Source organism: Aythya ferina (genome assembly GCF_964211825.1).
Source record: "Aythya ferina genome assembly, chromosome: 22".
Classification (NCBI taxonomy): Eukaryota; Metazoa; Chordata; class Aves; order Anseriformes; family Anatidae; genus Aythya; species Aythya ferina.
Genome location: NC_140320.1, coordinates 2,056,390 through 2,066,852, shown reverse-complemented (window position 1 = coordinate 2,066,852; position 10,463 = coordinate 2,056,390). Strand labels below are relative to the sequence as shown.

At 51.6% G+C, this 10,463-nt stretch overlaps 1 protein-coding gene across 3 annotated transcripts; it reads right to left on the bottom strand.

Moving 5' to 3' along the window:
- Positions 1-2,356: 2,356 nt before the first annotated feature.
- Positions 2,357-10,078, bottom strand: LOC311422639 (transmembrane protein 45B-like). 3 transcript variants are annotated; one of them, XM_084495912.1, is made up of 7 exons: positions 7,212-8,604; positions 5,640-5,905; positions 5,065-5,269; positions 4,583-4,795; positions 3,926-4,110; positions 3,169-3,314; positions 2,357-2,942 (listed from the first exon to the last, which is right to left on the bottom strand). In XM_084495912.1, the coding sequence occupies exons 3-7, from the start codon at positions 5,249-5,251 to the stop codon at positions 2,816-2,818; spliced, it is 858 nt and encodes a 285-aa protein (XP_084352038.1). In that variant the 5' UTR covers positions 5,252-5,269; positions 5,640-5,905; positions 7,212-8,604; the 3' UTR covers positions 2,357-2,815. The 3 variants fall into 3 exon arrangements, with proteins under 3 accessions (XP_084352038.1, XP_084352039.1, XP_084352037.1); XM_084495913.1 differs by lacking the exons at positions 5,640-5,905; positions 7,212-8,604 and adding an exon at positions 9,557-10,078; XM_084495911.1 differs by lacking the exon at positions 5,640-5,905 and having other exon boundaries at positions 8,000-8,604.
- Positions 10,079-10,463: the final 385 nt, after the last annotated feature.

Here is a 10,463-nt window from a genome sequence, read left to right as displayed (position 1 = left end):
ATGGTGATAAAAAGCAGGTAAGCATTACCTTAGTTCCTGGCTCTGGCGGTGCCATTTAGTTAAGCATTAATGACTTGCAAACGTGCAGATCGAGGCTTTGTTTTCTGGCCAAGGTAATTCCAGAAGCCTCAGACCATGAGAAAAAAATTTCAGCCCCGGAGCAGCACGTCCACATCCACATCGCTGCTGCCTCTCTGGGGACCTAAAGCACAGATGGGCCATGACAGCCCCAGAAGGAATTGGATGTTCTTGCACAAAATGGTGCTACTACACCAGCAGGGGAACAGCAGAAGCTGGGGCTGTGTGTAATTATCAGGTCCCTGGTAATTAAACCCACCCAGACACACATCATAACCCACCTCTAAGGGGCAGGGATCACATGGAGGGAGATGTCACAGGTCTATACACCCACCTGATTTCAGGATCACCCATCTCTGTCCTCAGTTTGCGACCAGTATGGCCAGATTTGGGGCAGACAGTGCAGACTTTCCTAACCAATACCACTGTCTAGTCGATGAGTTTTATCGCCTTCCAGCTTCAAAGGGAAGGAGTGCTTTGGGTTAAAGGTTTGTTATAGAGGATATAAATTCCATATGGAGGCTAGCTAGGAACTGCTCTACAATGCAATTACAGTGACAACAATCTGCTTATTTCTTTCTACTCTATTGACCCAATAAACATAAGTCATATCTCAAATATGGGACCTCTATCACCCAGCTAGATGGCAGGTAATTTTGTGCACGCTATTCAAAGAAACCTTTGGGTATTCACTATAGGCTCAGAACGTGGTCCTGCTAAGCTCGTCAAAATGATCATTAAGTATTTGCCCTTATTTGTGTTTCTTCAAGGAAAGAAAAAACATCTCTGCTAAAGATCTAAGCTTTAAATAGCAAAATTCCGTCAGTAAGAGAGAGGATCCAAATTCCCTACATAATAGCAAGACAAGAAAAAATGGGAAAAAAGTGACATTAGTTGATCAAAGGGGAAAAGAGGATTTTTTTCCCTTTCTTTTCAATCAAAGTACAGTACATAGGGTTACGACCTATGCACTAAGCTTCCCGTTAATGGCAGCTAGTCTATAACAAGTTGACCGAATGACCCTGCTTCTAGTCCCATGAGAGTTATTAATAACCAGAGCACATCACCTCCACGTAGCACATTTGAAGCTCTCACTCAGGCGCAGAAGATGTACATCAGCACCAGCTAACGACATCAGATTTCCTGGGGAAATCACGGCTCACGCGTGCCAGCCAGCTTTACAGCCCCAAATACAAGTCAGAGCCATGTGTGTCCATGTCAAATGTGGGAGGCCAAAAGCTGTACTCACCTTGGTTCCTTTGCTCCTCAAGATCCTTTCCTCAATGGGCACAACACTGCCAACAGCACATGTTGGTCTTCTTCCAGCCCTGCTCCAAAGGGAGAAAATGCAATTAAATGAAATTTGAAGTGATCAATTCCAGGGACTGTGCAGGGCTGGGAACTGTGACTGTTTCAAGCCAGGGTGGGTTTTTCTTTCCTCCCAGGGCTTGGCTGTGTTTTTGAAACTTTGCAGACCAGCAGTAGAGTTTGGGCTAAGCAGTTTCTGTGTGTGTTTGGGGAGAAGCTCAGCAAAGGTATTAAAAACAACAGCAAAGCTGTTTGCCCAGCCCTTAAAAAGGGACATGGCACAACCACTTTAAACGTCTCCACTTTCTGATGAACTTGCTGTTTTCACTAATCCTGTTTAATGACAACTTCTAAATTAGGTTTTGATCTTGATGACAGGAAGCATCTCCCTATGCTGTTCAACTGCTAAACAAGTGAAGGATGTAAGAGAAAACAAAAAACCAACATGGGCGCCAAGTGCAAAGCAGGCACTGAGGTTTTGTTGCTGTCCGCAGTGGAAGCGACCAGCTCTGGGGAGGGAATACAGCTGGCTGAGAAGAAAAGCCATACCTGAGCTGAGGTTGCTGCACAGCCCAGGTCTCAGAGACCTACCAGCAGTATCTGTATGTCCAACCTAGTCCTGCAGAAGCTTTCATCTTGCTACAAAGGCTCTCTCTCCACACTGAACCCCGCCAGGCAAATGCCCCATCTCCCAGGTACACCAAAATCCCTGGCAAAGAGGCTGCTCCAATTACCTCCTTCACCCTCTTAAATTTTAGTTGAAAACATGCAGAATTGCAGCGATGTGCCCCTGCGATCATGCAACCCCATCCTCTCCATCCTTGCCCCTTTCTCTGGGGACATGGAGTGACATTGTCCCCCACAGCTCAGTCCCTTTGATTTTCATTCACTCCCCAAACAGCTTGGAATCCGGACATCACCTTCCCCATGCTTCCATCCTGAAGGCATGACATTGAAGCGATCCATCATCATGGTTTGTTAAAGTACTTTATTGGTGACCACGTATATGCTGTGCACATTAAGCTTTGTACAAAAACCCCTCCATTAACACCAGAGCAAGCGACAGATGCTGGAGCGGGCTCACAGGGCAGTTTGCCTCCAGCAGCGAGGGCCGGGTTCAATAAGAGCCAAATCAGCTACACCAGGCAGACTCCACCACTAAACCAGCCCCGCAGATAGCAGCCTGAGAAAATTAGGAAAACCTTCCCTGAGGAGCCTGGTGTGGGTGTGCTGCTGCCAGCAGGATGCCGGCAGCATGCAGGAGCAGCTCAGTGCCTGCTGCTGTGCTCTGCCTTCAGGGCGCTGCCTCCCGCTTCTGGTGCTCCCCCATCAAGCGTAGGTGCAGGTCAACAAGGCAAAACTCAAAACCTCATTTCAGTAGCTCTAGACCAGCAGGAAGGAGTTTCCACAAGGGAAACACCTGACAGCATCACTTGTCATCCAAGCCGCTCTCTGGCAGCAGGGCGCCACTGGAGCCCTTGCTTTTGCGGATGCACATGCCGCAGTCCAGCTCCACGTCGATGTCCCCAAATTTCAGCTGGCAGGACTCGTTGCAGCTGCAGGGAGAGACAGAAACACACCTCAGGTGCTTACAGGCAGCAAAGTTGTCAGCTCTGCAGCAGCATCCAGCCCTCCCCATCCCTTCCAACCAAGCCATGGAGCAGCCCATGCTCCCCATGGACACATGGTTTTCCTGACACATGACACAGGTGTTGAGGTTTCCAGGGCAGGACAGGGTTTTGGAGGTGCTCTTGGCCCTCTGTGCCGCTCTCACCCACGTACCAGCGAGACGCGGCTGCGTTGGCTGCCAGGACGGCGAGGGCACCCGCGTAGTGCCAGCAGAAGCACATGGTGAGGAACGTGATGTTGCTGCGGTCGGTCTGATCCCAGCCTGGTCCTCCCCACGGAGGGGTCAGCACAAACCCAATCTGGTCACAGACAGAGGAGGTGTTAGGCATCAGTACACATCAGGCTTTAGCACGTCGCTCTTTGCTTTCCCTCCTGTTTTTATCTCTGTGGCCAAGCTGCTTCAGCTGACCATGGGCTGGAGGCAAAATAATCCCAGTAACACCCAGACCACTGCCCTCAGCACCATCACCTCCCCACATGGACAGGGACCCAGGGGTGAGCTCCAGGAGAAGAGTGATGCTCTGCAGGCAAGTCTTAGGGCTTCCAGAGTAGCCTAGCATCCCCGCAGAAAGCTGACAACCCAAATGCCAGGCTGAGGATTTAAGCTGTTTACACATCCAAATATTTCCAGTTACTTAAAACAAAAAGGAAGAAACTGGACCTAATTAAAAAGAATGAAAACTCATGTTTGCTGTTTCTCACCCTTCTGGGGTCTAGTTTCTCTTTTTATTATGCAGACTTGTCCATGCTGCTTGCATTATGTGCTCATATCTCCATGACAGCTCTAGCACTAACCCTTGTCTCCCCCAGTTTCTTACCAAGATGTCCCATCCAGTTTAACCCCATCCAGTTTGCCCCCTTCCTGGGGACAAAGCCCACTGCTCAGAGGAGAGCACTTGGTCCCACTGACCTGCCAGAGCCAGGAGCCCTGCAGAAGGAAGGTGCTGGTCCTGAAGGCCTCCAGGATGACATGGTCTCGGAGGAACACCTCCAGGAGGGCACAGAGGGCTCCAGCAAAGATAGCCATGGCCAGCAGGGAGTGGAGGTGCTGGTCCAGCGCAGCATCGCTGTAGTCATGGAAACAGAAGAGCAAGCCTGCCAAGATTCACACTGCATTAGGGATTTGTCTGTTTTTTTTTAAAAAAAAAACACATTTGAATATTGCGACTATGCTCCAGGTCTTGCTGTGATCTGCCTGATGGGAAGAGCCACCTGTGAGCTCTGCACACAGAGTAGCCCCTAGAGCTGCGGGCATCCCTGTGACCCAGCCAGAGCTGTCAGGAGCACAGCAATGGGCACCTCCAGCTCTGAAGGGATTAGGGAGCTTTGCCTCAGGGTTTCCTTCTCTGTGTTGGGTGGGCACAGCGCATTTTTGTGAGTCCAGAGAAAGCCAGCTACTTGTCACCAGGAGAAGCACAAATCCCTGGGCACAATGAACAGCCAGCCATGGCTGGGCTCATGTTTGGAGAGGAACAGGGAGCACATTCTGCACCCTATCACCAGCCACAGCACAGCTGGGGGACTTTTGGCAGCTGGTAAACCCCTCCAGACACCCCATGTCATTCACCTTCCATGAAGAGAGCCACAGACAGTGAGAGACGATCCAAGCCAAGCGGCAGCTTCAGTGGTGAGTGCGAGACGATGTCCACGATGCCAGAGAGGAGGAAGAAGAGGTACATGGTGGTGTAGTGCCAGTGGGCGAGGTCTGTCCAGGTGTGTGTCTTGGGGCTGTACAGCGTCATGTGGGGACCAGAGGGAACAAACTGCTCCACCAGTATCCCTAGGCAGAGAGCGGAAAGTCACACTTTTCCTTTTACATGGAGGAAAAGACAAACTTGGAAATGTTTCCTTGAGATGGGGAATTCATAACTGTATTTGCCCAGCATCATCTTTAGGAATGCCAGCAGGATCCCTCCACAGATAGTGCCACCAGGTTGTCCCTAAGCCCTCCCACAGCAGCATCCCACCCCAACAAGCCCGGTTTCATGGGGGAGAGTGACTGCAGCATGGTCCTGCTGCCTTGCAGGGCAGAGAATCTTCATCCCTTACCTGCCAGAGCAAAGAAAGCTTTGACCGCCCCTTCAAAGACTTCCGCACGCTGGACTCCATAGCTTGGCTGGTTCTCGGCATTTACTTTTCGTCTGAGATACTTCAGGGGGTATCGCACAGACCACCAGAGACCAAAAACGAGGAAGAAGGTGCCCCGGAGGGCACTGCCGAGGAAACTCGATGTCATTGGGCTCACTCACAGGGCCTGCAAGGACAAACAGTGCCTGGGGAGAAACTCAAATTATCCCCAAGGGAGGTCAGGCTGCTCGTTTGCTTGGCTTCCCTGGGGAGCTGCACCCAACCAAGCCACTGCACCATTGGGTGCGAACAGGGAATGCCAGAGACGTGAAGTCACCAGGGAGAAGCTGCCACCATGCACCACTGTATATGTATATATGTATGGGGTTGGATGCGTACAAGCATCAGGACTTCATCGTGCTGAAGAAAAATGCATTAACACCCAAGAAAACAAAGCAGCTTTTAGAAGAGGCACCGTAACAAAGTTTTTTGCTAATAAAAAGCAACAGCACAATTATTTCCTTGGAACACGAGCTCCTTCCAAACCAGATAATTACCAGGGCGTGAATCCAGCCGGCGCCTTCAGCAGCTGCAGCCAGCCGCGGCTCTGCTGGGCTCCACAGCAGAAGGCAAGGCCAGCACCAGCACCGCTCCCCAAAGGAGCCTTGTGCAGCTTCCCCGCAACCTCTGTGTTGCACGTGAGGAGTGACAGGACATCAGGGAAAGGCATTTCATCTCCAGAAGGAAGAACTCAGACACCGAGGGCATGCCACCGCGCCAACACCACCAGGCACCGAGTAGCAGCAGGGAAGGAAAGGAGAAACTTGAAGAAAGAGCAGCAAGAACAGAAGGAATAAGGAGTTATCTGAGTGCTTCCAGCTGTTATCAGGGCACGCTGATGTTACCTTGGGATGGTCTTGTCTCCTCCAGCAAGTCCCCTCTCCTTGCTCTCTGTATACATCTATCACTCGAGGAGATCTCGCTCCTTCCCTCCTCTCGGGCTCTCTGCTCCTTCCCTTCCACTCGCACTTGTGCGGAAGCGAGCGTTACTCACCCGCGGAAGAGCTACCACACCGCCTTGCATCAGGAGGGCCTTGCATCACAAATCACATCCTCGTGTTTATAAATACCAAAGGAAATTGCAGAGGCTGGATAAACAACTCCAGCACGTTCTCCAAGTCCTCCCACACGAGAAAGTAATTAGGTGCTGTGAAATTAGGGTAGGATGTGGCAGGGCAAGCACCTGAGGTGAGGGAGAGCTCTACAAGGTGTCCCCAGCCAGGTTTTGGCTCTAGTACTGGAGTCATTCGAACTGGTTCAGCGTGGGCAAGGACAGGATTTTGATTTCCAGGCTGTGTCACCCATCGCATCTCCAGGACACAGGTGATGTGGGGAAGGCTCGCAGCTCTTCACACCATGCTAGGGTTTCCTTTCAGGAGGGAAGTTGCTCGACAGCCCTTCGGGCTGATGAGATCGGCCCTGTCCCAGCAGCTGGTTCAGGAGCTGATAGTGGCTTTCTGCTTTTTGGATGCCTAAAGGAGTGTGAAGTGGATCGTGCCCCAGGAGAGCCCATGTCTTTGCTGATTATAGCTTGAACACCAAGGCTAGGGCACGTATCTTCCTAGCACCTGCATCCACTTGAAGAAGTGACTAAGAACAAATGCTCTTAAATCACATTTAAACAGCGTGTAATTTCACGATCTATAACCAAATTTGACCATTGTCCTGCAGGAACTGTAACTGCAAGGACAACAGCCTGAAGCTGGAGTCAGGAACATACCCTGATCAAGATACATAGCTGGAGCATTAATTTTACATGCTTAATTGGAGGAGAGGAGTAGGAAAGCAGAAACATCCCACACGCAGGCATCAGAAATGGGCCCCAAGCCCACCGTTTGGTCAAGCAGAATCTTGTCTATAACCCTCTCAAAAAGAAAAAGTTTATTTTAAGAAACAGCCACTATTTTTCAGATAAACCAACGTGTTTCCAAGCAACAAACCACTTGCACAGCGCACATACTTGAGGCGCAGCAAAACACCCCCCCATCCCCAAAACCATCCCACCGAGGCCAAACCCAGCCCACCTCACCCACCAGCTCCCCCAGCACCCAGGCCAGGCTGACACGCACGCTGATTGAGCTCCAGGAGAGTCGCAGCCCCAGAATGCAGTGCTGGCTGAGGAGAGGCACTCGGGTTATTTATTTTTCCTGCAAGCTACTATGTCTGTCAGAGGATGTGAAATACGGCTGCAGTCAGAAGTTATTACCTGAGCTGCCTTTCTCCCCCCGCAGCTCCCAGCCTGTGACGCTTTTCCTTTAGCAGCCGCACGGGAGCTGCCCTCTCTCCTTACAGCACTGCACATTTGGGCAGGACAGCATTTCTGCCTGATTTCCAGGCTCTCCCCCAGAGCCATCACAGCTCCAGCATGTGTCCAGCCAAATGGCACTGATGATTTTTGTCCCACACAGGGGATCGTTCCCGCTGGTGCAGGGACAAAGCTGCTGCTGGGAGGATGCTGTCCACATGGATGCACGAGTATCTGTGGGTGCAACAATCAGCCCAGCAGGGAGAGGCAGCACCCCAGGACAACCAGCCTAGCCAGGGACATTTGGAGAGTCTTGTCCCAGATATATGTCTTTGCGGATCCTCCTCCACCCCTTCTGGGCACACCTCTCTTGTGCCAACAGCCCTTGCCCAGCAGCAGAGGCACCCAGCTTGTCTCCTGTCCTGCAAATCCTCCACCACGGCACAGCTCCGAAAGCTGATGACCCCCAGAAGTGCTAAAGCCACAGAAACTCAGACACTGCAGTGACTGCCGTCACATAAGACTTCTTGAAGAAGTGGGCTCAATAAGCCATGTCCATCCCACGCACGCTCAGCCACCCATTTCTCTTTACGGGGAATGAGAGCAGTTTACCTGTGACTTCTGCCTGTCCTTCTCCCTTGCCAGATGCGGGCAGCAAGGAGCGGTTATTACTCAGAAGTGGCAGATAAAGGGAGAAGCGGTGGGGAGGTGGCCCTCAGACAGGATGTTTAGAGCCGAGCATCCTGCAGGACAGCTCGAAGCACACTGAGTCAACCGGCTTTCACAACCAGAGGCACCTCGGCCTGCTATTAACAAGAAGTTCTCCTGGAGTTTGCCACAAAATCAGGAAGAGCAGCCAATTCCTGTTCCCATGGCAACCACATATATTCAGTTATCATGCTATTTTTTTTGGATGGCTAGGGAAAGAGCCAAGGAAAGACAAGGATGCAGCATCGCCTGACATGGCCAGGCCCTGCTGGAAGGGTTCCGAGGTCCCAGAACTGGACTCAGTAACCCCTTTATGGGGTCTGGCCTTATGTAAGATGCCTGTAGGCAGAAGTTTGGGGTCAGGGGTTCCCAAACCAGAGCTGAGCCCTTGCGAGCTCAATCTCCATCTCTCCAATCTCCAGATGAGGAGGAGGAGTATTGCCCCTTTCCCCCAAAAGAAGCGTTGGCAGAACACAGTAGCCTGATTTTACTCCTTTTTTTTTTTTTTTTTTCCCCTACTTGACACAACACTGCCCAACACCAAGCAGCTGCAGCCACAAACCATTACTGACCTGCAAAGCATGCCTCAAATTCCTGCATGCCCAGCCTTAGCACCTCACCAGCCGCACAGATGAGCAATGCAGGTGCCTCGAGGCGAACGATCCCCCCACTGCCCCCAGCTCCCTTCGAAGCACTGGGTTTATGGTGCAGGAGCAGCGCTGCTCAAGGAGCAGACCTGGGTATCTACAGCCACTCACTGAATTTGCATTCTGGTAATTCTCTAAGCTGCAAACATTTACGTAACCCCCTGTGAACCCAAAAACCTCCCCAGCAGGGTACAGGAGGAGCCATGCCCAATGCTCAGCCCTGCAAGAGCCACGCATGTGAGCCAGCACCCCGGGGAAGCCCTGAGGCTGGAAGAGCAAGAGGCAAACCAGCCTACCCCAGGGTGATGGGCTGTTCTCCAGCGCAGCCAGAAAGGCCACCGAGCCATAGCCAGAAGCTTGTTTACATGCATTATCTCCCTATCAGTGGCAGCAAGCAGGAGGAAGGAAGAAAAGCAAGCAGCCGCTGGTGTGCTGCCGTGCTGCACTGCTGCCACCAGCCCTTCCTGCACGCAGCTCCAGGGCTTGCTCACCTCCAACAGGAGGCAACTCAGTGCTCGCAGGATGGAGAAATGCAAACAGGGACAGGGCAACAGACACTGCGCTCACCTGCAGGAGCTGCTTGTCCTACAGATGCACGGTGGGAGCCAAGTGTATGTGGAAGGGGATCCCTAATTCCCAGGGAAGCCTGCAGCAGCAGAGGGGCTGCCAAAGTACAAGCACCAAGCCAAGCTTTCAGGAGCTTGCAGGGTCCACTAAGACTGAGCACTAAGAGAAATGCAGCCATTTTCCCTAAGCCCCCATAGCAGCCCTCCCTATGGATCCACCCAAAAATAATAGAGCAAGGCGAGCTTACCTGGAGCGTGCAGGTTACTGGAAGAGCACAGCAGCACCGTTTGTGTCTGGGTTTTCCCTTCTGCTAACAGCCAGCTCCACACAACAGGATCCCAAAAAGCAGCTGAGCTCAAAGCCAGTCACCAAGCAGGAGCAAAGCCCCCCAGGACTGCAGAACAGGAGCTGGGAGCCAGCAGCTGGGGGAAGAGGGGAAGAAATGAGGCCCAGCCGCACCATGCCTGTCCCTTGCCATGGAGGTTAAAGAGCCAGCCAGGAGCAAAACCAGCAGAGAAAGGTTTCTGTGAAAGGGTAACTCAAAATAAAGTACCTGCCAGTCTGTTAGCAAAGCAGACTTTGGGAAAAGCTGGCAGTGCATGAAATGCTTGGGGAAAAAGGGTTTCCAGACTTTTAAGGCATGCCCACAACAAAAGGTGAGGATGAGGCTGTGAGAAGTGCTTGGGAACAGGGGACAAAATGATGGCAGCCCCCCCAGACCACAGAAAGGGTCAGCCACACTGCATGGGTACTATCACAGCTATCACAGCTATCATGAACAGATGCACTCCAATGAACTGTGCTGAGCTACAATCCACTGAGATATGGGGGAACATTATGGGATAGTCCCAGTAATCGCACAGCTGCCCTGATGTTCCCAAGCTCAACACCAAGCTGAATTTGACTTCATTTTTTTTTTTTTCTTGGCTGTAACTGCAACATCCTCTCCCTGAAGGTTCATCATCGGCCTTGGTGCTAATGAAAAAATGTGATAATGTTTGCCTACTTCCTGGGGGTGGTGGGAGGCACAATCTAATTAAAGGTTTGCCAGCAGCTCAGGCTCTGCAGATGGATGGTTGTTAGGGAATTGCAAAGTATTATTATTATTATGACGAATGCTAAGACAGGCTTTCATAAACAGGCAACAGGGGAGG

Coding starts and splice junctions, on each gene's coding strand:
- LOC311422639 (XM_084495913.1), bottom strand. CDS start 5,251: ATGACATCGAGTTTCCTCGGCAGTGCCCTCCGGGGCACCTTCTTCCTC. Junction 4,111..4,582: donor TGTGGCTCTCTTCATGGAAG/GTGAATGACATG, acceptor GAATCTTGGCAG/GCTTGCTCTTCTGTTTCCAT. Junction 3,315..3,925: donor AGGGCTCCTGGCTCTGGCAG/GTCAGTGGGACC, acceptor GTCTGTGACCAG/ATTGGGTTTGTGCTGACCCC.